The sequence below is a fragment of the Vanacampus margaritifer genome, chromosome 9 (genome assembly GCF_051991255.1).
Source record: "Vanacampus margaritifer isolate UIUO_Vmar chromosome 9, RoL_Vmar_1.0, whole genome shotgun sequence".
In the NCBI taxonomy this organism is placed as follows: Eukaryota; Metazoa; Chordata; class Actinopteri; order Syngnathiformes; family Syngnathidae; genus Vanacampus; species Vanacampus margaritifer.
Window position 1 is genome coordinate 14,390,196 of NC_135440.1, and position 18,707 is coordinate 14,408,902.

Here is an 18,707-nt window from a genome sequence, read left to right on the forward strand (position 1 = left end):
TTTCATCATAGCAGTGAAGCGCTCCCAGTCCAGGATCATTTATGTTAATGAGCAAAGAGTGATTAAGCACATAACGACCCACTAAATAGGCACAGCTGTCACAAGCAAGTGTCCTCACATGTAAGCATGTGCCAGATTGCTACTTTCCACTGAAGTGAGCGTGCGCATCTGTCTCTGTGTGGATGTTGATCTGGGACTAAAAATAAAAGCACCTACAAAAGTGGTCATGATGACACGGTACAATGGTCATCTATTACCATCTATTTGTAGTTGATTTTTAAAAGATGTGACATGAAATATTTTTGGAGTGTGGTTGTGTGCGTGTGTTTGACCTTTTATTAACTACACAAGACAATCAATGGTTGCTGAGTTCACTTCTAAAAGAAACATAGTTTATCTGTCAAAACGCATTATGTCTGAAATTATGTAATTAATTAAATGAATACCATATTTCCTACTTGCTCTGTAATCGTTAAGGATGCTTTTGTGAGTTATGGTTTAGGCTGCTCTTTAAATTTGCTGCATTTGTTTTGCTTTAATTGATTGCTAACTGTGTGATTAATGAAACCCGCGTGTCATTGAGCATCTTACATATGATGAATATCTCATCACAATGTAGTTGCAAGCATTCTAGATAGTGTTTCAAAACCTGTGGCCATTTATCAAAGAATGTGTAGAACATGTTCTAAATTTGTTCGTACAACTGAATTCAGAATGTTCGTACGCACAAAAAATATCTGTATTTATCAAACACGGGGACACCTTGTCATATACACACCAATAAGGAATGGGTGTTGAGAAAAAAAAAAGACACTGTCATTCATCCTCCCAAATGTTTAAGTGGCAGATATCAGTGATATGAATTATGACTTCATTCTTAAAATTACAACTCAATTCTTATAAAATAAATAAAGTAGGTAGAGTAATTTGAATAAAGCTTCTTATCCCTTAAAAAAAAAGAAAAAAGGAATGCGTGTTGATGAAACCCACCTGTTCTGAATTGCTGTGCTTGTGAATGTCTAGTTTCATTTGTACTTAGAAATGCCTCCAATCGACCATATAAGTAAGTAGCAGGAATCCCTTTAAGAAGTCCAAAATCATGGCAAAGACGGCTGATTACTGAATACTGTTGAGAATAATTAATGCAGGTCTGAAACTCAGTGGAAAAAAGAAGTCAGGGCCCACAGACGAGAATTATCTTTAATTACTGGAGGAGGACAGGCAAGTTATATGGATACTGTATTGCAAGCTGGGGTCACTACTCTATATTCACAGCCAGCCCTCCTGAGATTCTTATTGGAGGTGCACATTCGCATAGCTCTCTGTAGAATGAATTAATCGTGCGTTAATTCCTCCAGCCTGTAGGAATTTTTGCATCTATTTGTGCATTGATTGAATGAAATCATTACCTGTTTACGTAGCATAATTTGTAGTGTGATGATGTTTTCATTTAAATGTTAATGCAATTCATTCATGGCTTCAGCTAAGTTTGGGGAAACCCTTGTTTAATTTCGTCTTGTTTCTAATATTTTTGTATAGCCGTTGTATAGTGTCAAATTTGTCGAATAATACCACAAGGTTTTGTGTGTACACAGTCAGCGCTGTGTGTGTGAATTGAATAATTAAAATTGATAAATCACATATTTTGCGTGGGAATGTTTGTACACATGCTTTACGCACACTTATGCGAATGCACACTTGATAAATGAGGACCCTGAAATGTATTACATACTGTTAACATGCTCCTTCTTTTAGACACTACTGTCTGTTTCTGATGTCTCTGAAATTATTTTCACAGAGGTTTCAAAGCCTAATCATTTCTGCTAGCTACACCTAAATTTCAGATTGAGTAAGTCAGGGCCACCCTAGTAAGATGGAAAAACTTGTAGATGAATTCAAAATTTATGAAGATAATATTTCAGTCGCCATCAGCTTGCGGATGTTAAACTCTACTCAATCCACCTCACCCTCTTTTCCCCCCGCTTGTCTGCTTATTTTTACAGCCTGCTGTCCAGGAATCCATCAGTCTTTTCATGGCCTACGTTCATACCAGTGTCAACCAAGCAAGTGAAAAATACCAGCGCGATGAGAAGAGATACAATTACACCACCCCCAAGAGCTTTCTCCAGCAAATCACCCTGTACAGGAACCTTCTGCAAAAGTCCCGAGCCCAGCTCCAACTCAAGATGAACCGGCTTGACAGCGGCCTTCAAAAGCTCCAAAGCACTGCTGCTCAGGTAAGTGAAATCATTTCCTGTACACTTGAGGATGATATGATTAAGGTTGAATGTCGCTGTATGGAAATTAGGTTTAGCTTTAAATTATGATCCAAGTCATGTTGCTTTTTGAATACAGTATTTACAATTTAAAGTATGTGTAATAGATGAATGTTTTTTCTCATTTAGGTTGAGGACCTGAAAGCCAAACTAGCAGATCAAGAATCTGATTTGACCTATAAGAATCAGAATATTGAGGCTCTGATTACAAAGATTGGACTTCAGACTGAGAGGGTTAGCAGTAAAAAAGAGGCAGCAGATGTTGAAGCACAAAAGGTGAAATAACACATTGTATTCTAGATTATTCTAACCCTCTCCTTCTAACGTCAACGCTCCCCTTTTCAAAATTCAAATACGATTACAGTTATTTATGTTTTGTTTGTTTAGGTTTCTCTCATCCAGGCAGAAGTGTCCATCAAACAACGGGATTGTGAGCAAGACCTTGTCAAAGCAGAGCCGTTACTGACAGCAGCCACTGCAGCACTGAACACCCTCAACAAGGTAATTGCTGCTGTTAAAAAGTCAGTCAAATCTGGAGTCCTTCTGCAAGCTGTAAAACATTTATAACTCTTTTTAGGTAAATCTTACTGAACTGAAGGCCTTCCCCAACCCTCCCCCGGCGGTCATCAACGTAGCGGCAGCCGTGATGGTTCTACTGGCTCCCCGCGGCCGGGTTCCTAAGGATCGCAGCTGGAAAGCAGCACGGGCCTTCATGGGCAAGGTTAAGCTGTCATCGCCTCAGTCACATCTGCCTGATGAATGCCAATCTAATTTTTGCGCTGCCCTTGACCCTGGCCCCGCTCGCCATCTCTCCCATACTTACATTACAGCAGGATGGCTCCATGAATATGCTCACACACTAGGGGAGGAGACACTCTCTCAACACCCACCATAGACATATTTTAAAGCTCTTAAAATGGAATGGGTATTTACTCGTTTCAAGATTTGTTGTAACAGCAGGACATAGTATTTACTTGAATTGATTTACAGGGATCACCAAATGTTTTGACTGACTTTTTTTTCCGGCTAAAATAAGAAATAATGAATAGGCCGATTATTATTGTTTAAATTTTCATGCAAATATTTTGATACAGTGCGTGCATTACAATAACAATAAAAATTTTAACTAACATAATTAAAGAATAAATATATTTTTATGGGCAGCCCAAACTTCAAACCTTATTTGTGATACTTTGAGTCCTTAAACATTTTAACTTATGTGTGTTCTATCAGGTGGATGATTTTCTGCAGGCCCTGGTATCATATGACAAGGAGCATATCCAAGAGTCCTGTTTGAATGTGGTCAAACAATATTACCTTAAAAAGCCAGACTTCCACCCAGATCAAGTGAGGACCAAATCGACAGCTGCAGCAGGACTCTGTGCTTGGACAATTAACATTGTTCGATACTATGAGGTTTGATACAGAGCTAATTGCCTTTAAAATGCAATTTACTTTTGTTATGAAGCATTTAATTACAACAGGTACTTATTGTCATTACAGATTTATTGTGAGGTCATTCCAAAGAGGCAGGCTTTGTCCCATGCTAATGCAGAACTAGAAACCGCAACAACTAAACTGCTGGCTGTCCAAAAGAAGTTGGAAGTGAGTAAAAATATATTTTTAGTTTCATACTTAAAGCTGCTCTATGTAACAAGGTACTCCTACAAGCCTCTGGCCAACAGTTGTCAGATTGGATTCGGGTTCGAATTTCTCACGCTCTGTGGATCTTATGTCAGATGTGCAGAAGAAAGTGTGCAATGTGCAGGTTCATTTTTCAGCCACGGGTGGCGGTAGCAATTCGAAATTCAATCTTTAACCCTGAATAGGAAACTGCACACGTCCTTCTTCACGTACACAATGTGCACATGATGTCACTTCCGCAGACAGAGGGTGGGAAATTCGAACACAAATCCAGTCTGGAAACTATTGGCTAGAGGCTTGCAGGAGGACCCATTGTGAACAGCTAAGGTGTTCATCTACTAATTAGAAAATGTTTCAGTCATAAATGGTCAAATAAAAAGGCTATTGTAAAGATATTTTTGAGCAAACTGTTACAAGGGCAGCTTTAACTTAGATTCTTAGTTTGATGGTCATTTTATCAATGATATATTCTCTCTTTGCCCTTTTTGTTGCTCTCTAGGATTTGGATGCTAACCTCCAGAATCTTACTGCTCAGTTTGAGAGCGCTACAGCTGAGAAAATCAGTTGTCAACAGGATGTAACACACACCAACCAGACCATAGAGCTGGCCAACCGTCTCGTCTGGGGCTTAGAGGTAATCAGGGAGATAATCTAAGAGCCAGAGGTGCTGCTTACTGTAATTGTTGCTATTAATTTTCTCAAGTCTCATTGCTGGTTTTAGAAGTTTGCATGGGGAATTACTAGGGATGAAATAGTGTCAATGAAATGGGCTTGGAAGGAGGAAGGAAGTTGTTATATTTTGGCAGTTTGTTCTGGCTGTTGTTTGTAGCAAAGAGAGATTTTAGTGTGAGTCAGGTAGTGTGACCCCAACCACAGAGATGTATGCACTGGACATATGGCTTGTTGAGGACTTTAAGTTTATTTTTAGATGACATTCATACATACAACATGGAAGAGTACATACAGTGTTTTCCAGGTTTGTTAATTAATATAAAAATAGTTGAAAAAAAAATCTTAATTTATGGACTATTTGAATTTGCACATGTTCCAATTGCTGTATGATTTCTCCAGTATTTTACTTAACTCCTTTAAACCCTCAACTCTGCTACAGTATACTGTATACATATTACAGTTATCGATGCTAATACCAAATAAAAGATGTCCATTCAAGTGGTCATTTTGCAGATTCGACTTTCTTATCCCAGAAAATGAATGTGGTTTGCATGGACCAGCGTGGCTTTTAAGCATATCAAGATAAATGTTTTGTCTTTATGGCATTGACCTGGAAGCGATAGTGTTCCGACTAATAAATCAGGCCATCTATATTTAATCATTAACTTACCTCAAAGCCTCAACAGCTGTTGGAAATTAACAATGTCTCACCCCTGACTGAGTGATATTACAGGCAATCCATAATACATTAGAGTAAAATTATAGTGATTTTTAACTGTCTGAGAATTTATTATGTGACATATTTCAGATCCACGGCCCCTTGTAAGAAAATGTCATGCATGATTTATCGCTGTAGAGCTGTCACAGTCGTCGTATTGAATCTTTAGATAAATGTGATAAAAGTGAGTGAGTGAATTTCAGATCAAACTTTAAGCTCTGTTGTAAGGGATGCACGTTGATGTTCTTTGATTTGTGTTCTCCATGTAGTGAAATGATTATTAAACTTTTTATTTTTATTATGGGTGCATTCTAAATGTCACTGATCCTTTTTCTGTCTTATAGTCAGAGAAGGAACGTTGGTCACACACACTTGTTCAGTATAAGATGCAACAGAAAACCCTGTGTGGGGATGTCGCCATCACATCAGCATTTGTCTCCTACATGGGTTACTTTACCATGCAGTATCGTGCTGAACTCATTGAAAAATGGATCCCATTCCTCAAATCTCAAAAGGTTAAGTTTCATCTGTGCCACACTGTAGCAATGAAACATGTTTTACAAGCCCCGTTTCTGCCTCCAGCGCTCAGTGACATCAATCCCTGGCTTCCATTCCAGGTCTCTGTACCCCTGACAGACGGCCTGGATCCCATCCTCATGCTTACAGATGATGCCGCTGTGGCTGCTTGGCATAACCAGGGTCTGCCAAATGATAGGATGTCAACTGAGAATGCTGCCATCCTGACCACCAGTGAGCGCTGGCCACTCATGGTCGACCCACAGGGGCAGGGCATCAAGTGGATACGAAGCCAGCAAGGCTCCAAGCTGAGGGTGGTGCAACAGGGACAGAAAGGGTGAGAAGGAACTGTGATGTGATATGTACTTTATGATGGAAATCTGAATGTGTGTGTGTTTTTTTTTTCCGGCTGTCTAATGTTTATTAGACGAAAACCTTTCTCTTTACAGGTAAGATTATAATACAGTAGGGTGCTAATCTGCAATCCTGCATTTTTTAAATTTTTTTCACAGGTACCTTGATGTAATTGAAGAGGCACTATCCTGTGGTGAAACCATTCTAATTGAGAATGTGCCAGAAAAATTGGACCCTGTTTTGGAGCCTCTCCTGGGCAAAAACACTATCAAAAGGGGACGGTTAGTTTTTTTGTACTTTTTTAAAACCGCAACAGCGAAAATTAATCAAACATTAAATCATTAATCCCCAACAGCATTTTTTCTTTGTTTCTTGCCTATTGGAACACAAATACATGCAACAGCAATGTTTTTGTGGTAGAAGACACTGGGATCAGATTACCAGATGGTTGAATCTCACTGAGCACTGGAACATCAGCAAGACATGACGGAACACATTATCATTGCCCGTTCTTCAGATTATTAATGAATGTGCAGCGCGTGTTCTGAATCCATGAATGCAACATATTGATCCATCCCTCAAGACAGGTGATAGATGTATATTTGTGTGTTCATATTCTTTAGGCCTGATGAATATTGAACAGATGAGCCTCAGTGTAAAAGCAGAATGGAGAACATTCATGGTTATGTATTAGGACTCAGAAGAGAGGTAGCAGGAAACATTCAATGCAGTGGCCCTCCATCATGATGGCAAACTCAATTTCTCTTTAAAAACTTCATAATGATTTGCTGCATGTTAAACATTTGTCTACACAGATCCGAGGAATGCCTTTCACCGGCTTTAAAATTAGTTTTTAGTATAACCCTTTTTTGATGTTATCCCATTAAGTTCTAATAAGTCTGGAAGTCTCTACTTTATGGTTATAAATGAAATTTGCTGTGGAATTCAAAGCCTTTTTTTATTCCAGAATTACATGTCTGCTGATTCTGCTCACTGTTATCAACCTAATATAAGTGTGTTAACATATGCACCGTTACAAGTTGATTTTATTATTCGCAAAATCCACCCCAAAATTTAGTGACATCTTCACGCTGACTCCTACCAAACTTATGTACTGAATATACAAGTATGAAGCTTTTTACATGTCCGTTGCGCTTCCTCTGACATCATGTCTGTCCTGAGAACACAGTATATCATATTAGATCTGATTATCAGTTTATCCCTTGTAGATGACCCGCACACTTGTTTCTGTCGATGATTAATACAACCAGCAGGGCCAGCCATGATGGATCTGGTGGGGCTTCACAGCTGAAGTTCATTAATAATTGGAATGTTGTAGAGTGTGAAGTAATGAATACTAATTATTCCTTTCATGGCTGACGGAAGACTACGAGACAATCCATCAGCAAACTTTAATTTGGTGGAGTAATGGTTCTATCAATAGTACATTAATTCTGCTTGTGAAGATAAAGAGTTGAACCCGATTAGGACGCAAGGAACCTGCGCTGTAGCACCATGGCCTTGCCTGCCATCCAAGTGGTAATTAGAGAAAAATTAAAAGCCCCCATGTTCGTCAAGCCTGTGCTAATTTAATTGAAATGCAAGGACAGATAAATATTGGCTGTGGAGGAAGCAATATTTTATATTTACCATATTTTTCAGAGCATAAGTTGCTCTGGAGTAACCAGTCGAAAAATGCATCAGGAATGCATCTAGCTACAGAAAAGTTTTTATTTTCAGTTTAAAATGCTTTATCTTAACTAGAATCCCACGTCGTATTGTGACCAATGGTAGAATCCTGGTCAGTTGTTGCGCTTTTTGGTGCTGTAAATAGTAAATCCTAAACTAACGGCAGCAGCAAAGAAGATACATCACACATTACTTTTCATGACTACATTTTCTTCTTCTTCTTCCATTTCGTCTTCTAGTTTCTTTTCACAAATATTTTTGGTGCTCTAATTCCGTTTCATCTGGACCACTGCAACTGAGTCCCATACATAGAACAAAGTCCTGGGTATACTACATGATCCAAAACTCTGCGGCCAACACTCCACTCCCACTTTCATCTGAGTGCTCATCTGCTCAAAAATCACCCTCATGCCCTTTCACCCGTGCATCAAGCTCCTGATAGTCTTCAAACTTCTCCTTGATGTACAAATCCCTCCACACCTTGGACCCACCATGCATCACTTACAGTACCTCCAACATCATTACATCCCTGCACAGACTCTGCACCTATCTGGTGCTAGCCTTCTCTCCATCCCAAACACCGACTTCACCGACAATTGGGCACTGAGCCTTCAGTGGCGCAGCTCACAACCTCTGAAACGTTCTCTCTATTTAAGTCTGAGAGGCTTCTTGCCTGGATATTAAAAACAAACAAACACAAGCCTATGTCACTGAGTGGGGCATGCTTGTTAGGGTGCATGCACGTAGCGAATGTTGCTTTTCGGCAGTGTTGAAAAACGTTGCAAAGACACATGCCACACTCTCTCAAACTCTTTATGCTCTCAAATCATTTTAAAATAATAATAATAATGAATTATATTTAAAGGTACCTTTCTTAGCACTTAAGGACACCGTACAGTAAGTAAAGAGAGGGGGAAAAAAAATAAAAATAAAAATGGAGTGAGGTAGAAGAGCAGAATGACATTTAAGTTGGCTATGCAGTTTTAAACAGATGTGTTTTGAGTTGTGATTTAAATTGCGTAAAAGAGTCTATGTTTCTGAGTTGAGGTGGTAGTGAGTTCCAGAGGCGGGGAGCACAGCGGTTGAATGCTCTGCTCCCCATGATGGTAACACGAACGGCGGGGAGAGACAGGTGAATGGAGGAAGATGATCTGAGAGTGTGGGTGGGAGTTGGTACTTGCAGAAGATCAGAAAGCCTTGAATGCAAAGAGGAGGATTTTGAATTGGATGCGAATCTGAAATTAAGCCGTTGTCAATAGTGATTGAAAAACTGGCTGTTTTTGAGAGGTTGGTTTTGGTGCCGATGAGTAGGAATTCAGCTTTGTTACTGTTCAATTGCAGGAAATTTTGACATCATTAGCATAATAATGAAATTGAATGTTAAATTTATGGAAAATATTGCCAATGAGGAGGAGGTAGATGATCAAGAGGAGGGGCCCCAGGACAGATCCCTGGGGCACACCTGAAGTAACAGGGGAGGGGACAGATTTAAGGGACTTGAGTTGGATGAACTGAGTGCAGCAGGAGAGGTAAGATGAAAACCAGTTCAATGAAGGCCGCACTCTGGTCAAGGAGAATGAGGATGGTGAGAAGTCCAGAATCAGCTGCCATGAGAAGGTCATTTGTGATTTTGATGAGGGCTGTTTCGGTGCTATGGAGAGGGTGGAAACCGGACTGGAACGGTTCATACAGATGATTGGAGGATAAGTGGGAATGGAGTTGGGCTGCAACTGATTTTTCAAGGATTTGGGATATGAAGGGAAGGTTGGAGCTAGGGCGTTAGTTGTTGAAGTTGGTGGAGTTTTCTTGTGGCAGAGACATTTTGAACATATTCAAAATTTGATGAATTTCTCTGTTCTGGTGCCTTGAAAAGCACTTCTGTATTTTTTTCATTATTGTAGATAATTATTGTGTAAGATTTAATATAATTCAAGTTTCACTGGCTTTAAGAGGCAATTGTTGATTGCTAAAAAAAACAAAAAACTTTACGGTGCTTGTGTAGAATAGAACATTGATTTATCAATTATTTAAACAATCAATGAAACAATTTAGTGCTGTGCACTACTTGACTGTTACCAACAGAGAGAAATTATTGATTTAGTTTGATCTAGTATGTGGCTGAAAAGTGAGCATATGGATGCAAAGTTGAGCCACATTTGTAAATATGTAAATCTGTGGATATCTGGCTGCTACCATATTTGGCACAAATTATTCAGACCATAAAATAATGTCTCTTTTTTTTAACATAAGGATTTTGGTAATCCCAACTCAAGTCATTTTTTATTTATTTTTACACTATCCCTAAAGTGGTATAGTTAAGTGTTAGTATATTCACTATCCAAGTTGGACTTCTGGCTAACAGTTTTCTTTCATCATCCAGGTACATTCAGATTTGTGGCAAGGAGTGTGAATACAATAGTAACTTCCGTCTTATTCTGCACACCAAGCTGGCCAATCCCCATTTTCCTCCTGAGCTCCAGGCTCAAACAACCCTCATCAACTTCACTGTGACTCCGGCTGGTCTGGAGGAGCAGCTGCTGGGACAAGTAGTATCCCGGGAAAGGCCTGACCTTGAAGATCTGAAGGTCAAAGCCCGTAGTCATTTAGTCAATTTACATATGAGAGTTAATTCCAGGATATCAGAAAGGAATAACTGGTTTGTGCACTCTGTCAAAGATGGAGCTGACCAGGCAGCAGAACCACTTTAAGATTGAGCTTAAAAGTTTGGAGGATGACCTGCTGAGTCGCCTCTCTACAGCCTGTGGTAATTTCCTGGGGGATATATCTCTGGTGGAGCAACTTGAAATCACCAAGACCACAGCTTCCCAGATTCAAGACAAAGTACGACACATCACATTTCAGTGTTGCACTTATTTAAGTTTTTCGCAATGTCTTAACGCAACCTGTGACTCATCTCTTATTGAACTTGCAGTAAACGCTATGCAGTTTGGAATATGTGTAATGAACAGCTTTTGGAGCATGACTGAGAGCCTCATAGCTCATTCTGTGCATTTGGAACACACAGGTGGTGGAGGCCCGAGAGAATGAGACAAAGATCAACGAGGCTCGGGAAATATACCGCCCTGCTGCTGAGAGAGCATCACTCCTCTTCTTCATCATCAATGACCTCAACAAGATAAACCCCATGTACCAGTTTTCTCTCAAGGTATTATAGCCTTTTATCCCTAAAATCCTCTCTGTGCATGCCCAATTTTGTCTAATTATTTTTTCAATTTGGGGTCAGATTATGACTTTTACAGTATTAAATGTGCACACCTTCCATTTAAAGGTCTTTTTTTAAACATGCTGTTCTATTTGCTGTTTTGCAGAGCTTTATCTCAGTATTTAGCAAAGCAATGGAGCGTGTGGAATGTGAGGAGGATGTGAGCAACAGAGTGGCTGCACTCACCGAGGCCATCACCTATTCTGTATTCCTGTACACCAGCCTGGGCCTGTTTGAGAGAGACAAGTTAACCTTCTTGTCACACGCTGCCTTCCAGGTGAGGGACTTTGGGCCGCCTTGGAGGTGGAGCGTCCTGTCACCCTGATCAATCAAAAGATATTTCTGCCCTCACATTAACTTCAATTAAAAGCAGTCAGCAGGACTATACGCTGCTATTGATTACCTCTCATCCCTCGCTCACCAGCTGCTGTTCAGACAGTCGGTTCTGACAAGGGGGTTGGTTCTGGTGGCATAATGGAATTATTACTTTTTCCCATCAAAGAAACTGTGTAGTTGTGAAGGCTGTCCTTCACGTCACTATTTTACACTCTAAAGTATTCAACCGGACATGGCAGTGGTGTCCTTTTGCTAAGGAGTTGTTTTGAAACTTTGATTTGCTTTGAAATTGGTTGATAAGACAGAAATACATCATTATGAAATACTCTTCCTTCCAGATTCAGCTCAAGCAGAACCTGATTGATGCACAGGAGTTCGACTTTCTTCTGCGTTTCCCGGTGGAAGCTAGCAAAGTTAGCGCTGTGTCCTTCCTGTCACCACAGGCCTGGGGAGCCATTAAGGTACTTCATATGGACAATGTAATCCAGTGGTTCTTAACCTTGTTGGAGGGACTGAGCCCCACCAGTTTCTTGTGCACATTCACCGAACCCTTCTTTAAAGAAAATAAAATGTGTTTTTTGTTCAAATTCAAGACGTAAGTGTAGAGTTTACTGCTGAACAAAATCAACGGGGAGAGTAGCCTTTTCATCAAATCTGTCTCTCTTCACCTTGAATTCAGAAAACGTTGTGTTCTTGTATGGGGTATATGCCACACATCAGCTTTGTTTCCGTTTCCAGTTTTCGACATGTGGGCCGCGGTCCAGTACTAGCGCTTCCACCTGTGCCCCTCGGTTGCGCGTTCCCGTCGATGGGTGCGAGTGTTTAGTGCGTCTGTCTCAGCTGTCCAAAGCATTTCAGAGAGCTGAGACATCCAGCGCGCTTACGCCCATCGGCGGGTGTGCGCGGTTGGGAGGGGCAGAGGTGGGCCGTAATCGGCGCTGATGTGTGTAACAGGGAAATCGGAAGTCCGTGGCATCTACCCCACTCCCTATCTCCATGCAGCTTATCACTCAACTCAACTCTACTGTATATTTATAGAGCACAACCGCTGTTTTTTTAAGATGGAACCCAGGGGCACCAGATACAATGAAAACAGCAGAGGCCCCAGAATTGAGCCCTGTGGAACGTTCTGTTATACATGTGAATTCATATTACACATACTGTATTTTTCAACAACTTTCTTTTTTTTTGTTTCACATAGTTAGTATTAAAAGATTACAGTAATAAAGAAATCACACGACATACCATCACAACAGTCATAACTCGAGTACTGAGCGCACCAAGTTCCCTGCAGTACAGATAGGCTAAGCAATGTAGCGTGATCACCTGCTGCCAACGATGGCTGAGTCAGGTGTGTTTTGGCCTCCGCTGAACTCCTGAGACTGACTCACCTAACACCAGTTTAAGAATCACTGTTGTCATCAGATGTGAAAGAGATATCATTAAAGCTGTCAATGTTCAATATGAATCCTACTTCATTATGTCAAGAGAGTTGACAATGTATCATGTGACTTTAGACCATTTCCTCAATGGAGGAGTTTAACGGACTGGACCGAGACATTGAAAGTTCACATAAGCGCTGGAGGAAGATCGTTGAATCAAGTTGTCCTGAAAAGGAAAGACTTCCACAGGACTGGAAAAATAAGAGTTGCATTCAGAAGCTTATCATCCTGAGAGCTCTGCGCCCCGATAGGGTGATGTACACGCTAAGGTGAATACAAGACCATGTGTGCTCAATGGTTGTAATCAGTGTATGACAATAATTTTTACTTTCGTGGCAGGAATTTTGTGGGGGACTGCATGGGAGCAAAATATGTTGAAACTGCAAGGTTGGAATTTGACAAATTGTATGAAAGTAGCGGCCCCTCAACACCTGTATTTTTCATCCTCTCACCTGGTGTCAACCCACTCAAAGATGTGGAGAAACTAGGTATAACACACCAGGTCCAAAATCCGCAATTTCTTGCTCTGTGGATATATTCTAAATAATATTGTTTGTGTAGGATTAATGCTGGGATTGTCAATCGAGTTGGGCAATTTGCACAATGTTTCACTGGGACAGGGACAGGAAGACGTAGCTGAAAGGGTGCTCAGAAATTCTTCTCAACTTGGACATTGGGTCATTCTGCAGGTAAGAAGATTTCCTATTCACTAACTGGCTATTGTAGTTGTGCCAAGCTGTTCTTTTAGCCCTTGCAACTAATGATATTATCTCCCCCGGAGTGGGGAATAGACTCAATTTGGTTCAATAAAAAGCATAATTGGCTAGATCAGCCCTGTAATAGCCTCCTTTGATAGTAGAAGCTGGCAGCCAAGCCAGTCCCTAAGGGATGAAGGAAGACATTTTTAGAATGATCTCTTCACAAACATAATGCTTTATTATTTCATGTGTAATTTGGCTCCTTAGAATGTTCACCTGGTAGCGCGTTGGCTCCCTACTCTCGAAGCTCTACTGGAGACGGAGGCGGTGGATTGTCACCCCAGCTACAGAGTGTTCATCACTGGGGAGCCAGCACCCTGCCCTGAGCACCACGTAATCCCCAGAGGCATTCTCGAGAATGCAATCAAAATCACCAACGAGCCGCCCACTGGTATGAATCCCAGTCTACATGCAGCCCTCAACAACTTCAGTCAAGTATGTTTAGTTTGAAGAAATGCATTATTTTTTGTGCTGAAAATCAGTTTGGTTGCGACAGTGTGAGTTTTTCATATGTGCATGTTTTTTTTTAGGACACTCTGGACATGTGCTCACGAGAAAAGGAATTCAACTCTATGTTGTTCTCCCTCTGTTTCTTTCACGCTTGTGTCACGGAGCGCCGGAGGTTTGGCCCTCAAGGGTGGAACCACAAGTATCCCTTTAGCACCGGAGACCTCACCATCTCAGCTAATGTTTTGTTCAACTACTTAGAGTCCAACACTAAGGTAATTTCATTCATGTTTCATCATTGTTTTGAATATTTTTCACAATTTGCTGGATATTTATCATTAGTTCTAGTAATTACCAAAATCTTGTAGTTAAAAAAAAAAGAGTCAGTAATTCAAATTAATTAGTGAAATGTTTTCACTCTTATGATGGATGCTGTTGATCCCATTATTTCGCATTTATGCTTGCTATACACATGCAACCTATAATTTAGCTTTATTTCAAGACGACAAAAAATCCATTCTCTGCAGTATTCGCCGCTGCTAATGTGTTCCTCTTAGAGCTTCTATTACCCCAGTCAGAACCAATCACGTCTCCAAGGTGTTCTGCCCTCCAAAAAACAAATGTCCTTCATTATGTTAACCAAACAGTAACCTGTATGTGCGTATACAGAGAATTCATTAGGAGAGCAATGAAGCGTCGTCCTAAATGTAATTACATGCAGCCGATGTGACAGTTCGCAACGCTACATAAGTGATCACTGCAATTAGAGCTGACGAAGGAAGCAATTTGCAAAACAATACAGGTACAAATGATTGTGAACCTCCAGCTTTTGTAATTTGTTATGAATCGCAGGTTATCTTCTCCCTCTTTAACCTCTCACAGGTTCTCATCATCGCCTGCTAAGGAGAAAACTTGTCACACGTCAGATCAGTCTGTTTCAAGAAGCATTTTCTTGTATTTTCGTGCAGTTATTATGGGCAGATCATCTTGTTCTTCCTTGACGAATCAAAGAATAACTCATATGTATAAGTCTTTTTTGTGGCTTAAGTTCATGCAGGTGCCATGGGAGGATCTGTGCTATCTCTTCGGGGAGATCATGTATGGCGGACACATTACTAATAACTGGGACAGAAGGCTGTGTAAGGCCTATCTGAAAGAGTTGATGCATCCCAAAATGGTGAGTCTGTCATTTATTCTGCATTTACATCCACATTATATTACACTTGTGAAAGATGTTGCTTTTTCAGCTAGTATGTGTTAACTCTTAAAGAAAAGGTACCCTCTTGGAATGCAAAGCTTAACTGTAATTTTATTGTCTTAACTCTCACAAAGGGCTTCATAACATCCGCAAAAAAGAAAGAAAAAAAGACCAATATTGTGTTTATGTCTTGCTGTCCTACGAACTTCTGTGCACAAGTAATTGTATTTTGTTAATCTGCTTTTTACTTGCCAGTTTGAAGGGGAGCTCTATCTGTGTCCTGGCTTTATGGCCCCTCCATTCATGGACCACAGCGGGTACCACGCTTATATTGATGAGCATCTTCCACCAGAGAGCCCCTGTTTGTACGGCCTGCATTCAAATGCAGAGCTCGAGTGCCTCACTCTCACCTCGGACAACCTCTTAAAGACTCTGTTGGAGCTGCAGCCGCAGGATTCCTCCAGAGGAGAGGGGGCAGTATTGAGCATGGAGGAGAAGGTGTGGCCACCCCCTGTCACCTTTTATAGAACTTGCTCACTTGTATGAATCACCAAAAATGCTCACCATAGGCCCATGTTTTTGTCAGGTTAAATCTATGATTGAAGACCTTCTCGACAAACTTCCTGAGCAGTATAACATGGCAGAGTTGTTGGTTAAAGCAACAGAGCGAAGCCCGTACGTTTCAGTCTGTTTGCAGGAGTGTGAACGCATGAATCTCTTACTGGGGGAAATGAGGAAATCCCTTGATGAACTAGATCTTGGCTTGAAGGTAGTGTGTTGAAGGTTTCGGTTTGGTCATGAGAATGACTGTTTGTGCTGCATTATTCATTAGGATTGGATGTGCTTACAGGGAGAGCTCACCATCTCTTCCAGTATGGAGACTCTGCAGTTGGCCTTGTTCAATGATGATGTACCTGATTCCTGGGCCAGATTGGCTTACGCCTCCACCAAAACACTTACACATTGGTAAACAGAACAACATTCTCCATATGTTGTCATTTGTCACTGCTAACTTTTAAAGTAGCACTAAATAACTTTCCAACCTTAATAAAATATTTTCATAACTCTTCTGGTGAAACATTGACTTAAAACTAGTACCTTTGCCATGGCGTGAGGGCGTCTATAATTTTTACTGGCACTAAGCAACTTTTAGGAGGATAGTAGGAACACTGCCACACAAAAAACTACAAATGTACTGAATGCTTTATGGCATATGTCACTTGAATGTCAACGCACAATTACTGCTTTTCTGGCAGAAGCTGCAAAACAACTGAAAAGTTTTGTTGAGGAGACAAAAAAGAAAAAAGGAAGCTACTCTGATAAAAAGACAGTCAAGGCTCAACACTGGACCGGCTGACTCGCTGGCGTGAGCTAAAAAAACGTCACAATGCGCTCGTCCGCATGGGAAATGTGGTTTTCCTTCAGACATAACCATACCGCTTTTGTCCATACGGTGCGGCCATAATCAACGTAAACTAAAAATTCCTTAGTATTGCTTTAAACAGTGGACTGGTTAAATAATTGAAAGAAACAAATGGAAGTTTAACTCGGTGCATGTCACATTGTAACTTGATTTGTGTTTTAGGTTCAGTGATATTAAGTGTAGCTGTCGTGACTTAGACGGCTGGACACAGGACTTTGTTCTACCTGCGGTTGTTTGGCTCTCGGGCATGTTCAACCCGCAGTCTTTCCTCACTGGTGAGCTCTCAAAGACAACGAGGCAGATTATAAAGTAGTAGCAGTAGATAAAGGGCTCTTCAAAAATTGTGTTAATTGACACCTGACTTTTGACAGCCATTCTGCAGAGCATTGCCCGTAAGAATCAGTGGCCCCTGGATAAGATGACGTTAACTGCTGATGTGACAAAGAAGACAAAAGACGATTTTGGGCATCCACCACGGGAGGGGGCCTATATCCATGGCCTCTTCATAGAAGGTAGAATCAATACACAATATTATCCATGCCGAATTACAACATTCAAAACTGTTGCAATCAGCAGTTGGACTCAACACATAGCATGCTCCATGTCGCTTCAGGAGCACGTTGGGACACACAGTCGGGAGTCATCGCAGAGGCAGTTTTGAGAGATCTGACCCCTCCCATGCCGGTGCTATATGTACGAGCCGTACCGGCGGAAGAGCAGGAACTCAAAAACACTTACGAGTGTCCGGTGTACCGCACTAAACATCGCGGATCTACATATGTTTGGACGCTTTACCTCCGAAACAGACAGCCTCCTGCTAAGTGGATTTTAGCTGGTGTGGCCCTGCTGCTGTCAGTGTGATGCCTAAAGGAATGCAAATAGTATTATTTCTGGCAATAGTGTTATTATGCAAAGTTTTGCAAAACAATGTATTTTTTGTCATGTCCATTTTTTTAATACATTTAAAGCTTTTAGTACATTTCTATTTTTTATCTGTTTGATATTTGTTTATGTCAGCACTGATCCTTCGGCATGTATTTTATTTGTAATTTTTTCATAGAGATTGAAAAAAATGTAAACCAAGATCACAAGCGTCATGTTTAAAGCAGCTGATATTGTCCAGACACTGTTGGACCTCTCGCTTGAGATGGTTCAATCTGTCCATGATTTGTTGGGAGCTTATGTCTCCATTTTAGGCCATGTAATTTTGGAAAGGGAGCATATTTTATTGGAAGGTCAAGATTTTAAAAAAGCTCGCTGGTTGCCCTCTACTAACTGAATGATACACAATGCCGTCTGGAGAGTTCCCGGCCTGAATTCCCAGGAGATGATGTGCATGGTTGCTATTGACTTTTAAATGAGGTGCATTTGACATTGACCTTTTGTACGGCTTCGGTAGAATACTAACAGACTAGTGTAATTCATTCAGCCGGGCCTGCAGAAGAAACCTATTCAAAGCCATTGATAGCTTTCAATGAGACAGCAACGCATCAGATTACACATCTTTTATCTGTCTGTTCTCTGTCTTGATGAACCAAAAATAACTCAGAAGCTCCCAACCATACCCCTTTTAAGCTAATTGAAAACACATATGTGCAAAATTAAGGGTATAATGTGAAGAAATAATGAATAAATGTGCTTCATGTGCTGTAACAGTTTTCAGTTTCTTACACATGCAAATTCTAGTACATATGATGTGAAAATGAGCTTTTTCAAACACTGATGTCTGCGCTCCTGCTAATTCCGCCCTACATCTCTTGTATCAGCAGACAGAATTGTGCAGGGTGTAAGATTGACTCTGTGCTTTTGTATCACACACAGGAAATGAAGAAGTCGTCTTCCCAGTAGCGTCTCTTCATTTGCCCCTCTCTTCCTGTCATTAGCTTCCCACAGCAGCTAGCCAGTCATTTGATGACAGGGAAATGATAACGTGCCCGATGTATTTGGGCAGAAATGGCAGGGTACGCTGGGCCCGTCGCAGCAGGGGACGTGCCACAGTTAGTCGAGTTAA

The 18,707-nt window shown here is 40.8% G+C and overlaps 1 protein-coding gene across 2 annotated transcripts in view; it reads left to right on the forward strand.

The window, feature by feature from the left end:
- Positions 1-18,330, forward strand: part of LOC144057824 (dynein axonemal heavy chain 11) — a 38,677-nt gene extending 20,347 nt beyond the window's left edge. The window contains exons 56-82 of one of the 2 annotated variants that reach the window (XM_077575759.1): positions 2,004-2,237; positions 2,406-2,552; positions 2,664-2,777; positions 2,854-2,997; positions 3,510-3,692; positions 3,780-3,881; positions 4,420-4,554; positions 5,655-5,825; positions 5,928-6,163; positions 6,339-6,461; positions 10,250-10,454; positions 10,546-10,710; positions 10,895-11,035; positions 11,199-11,369; positions 11,767-11,889; positions 12,946-13,139; positions 13,210-13,358; positions 13,432-13,559; positions 13,836-14,063; positions 14,159-14,350; positions 15,124-15,252; positions 15,529-15,771; positions 15,860-16,042; positions 16,124-16,239; positions 16,859-16,971; positions 17,068-17,208; positions 17,310-18,330. In XM_077575759.1, coding sequence (XP_077431885.1) covers positions 2,004-2,237; positions 2,406-2,552; positions 2,664-2,777; positions 2,854-2,997; positions 3,510-3,692; positions 3,780-3,881; positions 4,420-4,554; positions 5,655-5,825; positions 5,928-6,163; positions 6,339-6,461; positions 10,250-10,454; positions 10,546-10,710; positions 10,895-11,035; positions 11,199-11,369; positions 11,767-11,889; positions 12,946-13,139; positions 13,210-13,358; positions 13,432-13,559; positions 13,836-14,063; positions 14,159-14,350; positions 15,124-15,252; positions 15,529-15,771; positions 15,860-16,042; positions 16,124-16,239; positions 16,859-16,971; positions 17,068-17,208; positions 17,310-17,557 — 4,458 coding nt within the window. In that variant the 3' untranslated portion in view covers positions 17,558-18,330. Of the gene's footprint in view, positions 1-2,003; positions 2,238-2,405; positions 2,553-2,663; positions 2,778-2,853; positions 2,998-3,509; positions 3,693-3,779; positions 3,882-4,419; positions 4,555-5,654; positions 5,826-5,892; positions 6,164-6,338; positions 6,462-10,249; positions 10,455-10,545; positions 10,711-10,894; positions 11,036-11,198; positions 11,370-11,766; positions 11,890-12,945; positions 13,140-13,209; positions 13,359-13,431; positions 13,560-13,835; positions 14,064-14,158; positions 14,351-15,123; positions 15,253-15,528; positions 15,772-15,859; positions 16,043-16,123; positions 16,240-16,858; positions 16,972-17,067; positions 17,209-17,309 lie in introns of those variants that run through there. The other variant, XM_077575758.1, reaches the window with a different exon arrangement.
- Positions 18,331-18,707: the final 377 nt, after the last annotated feature.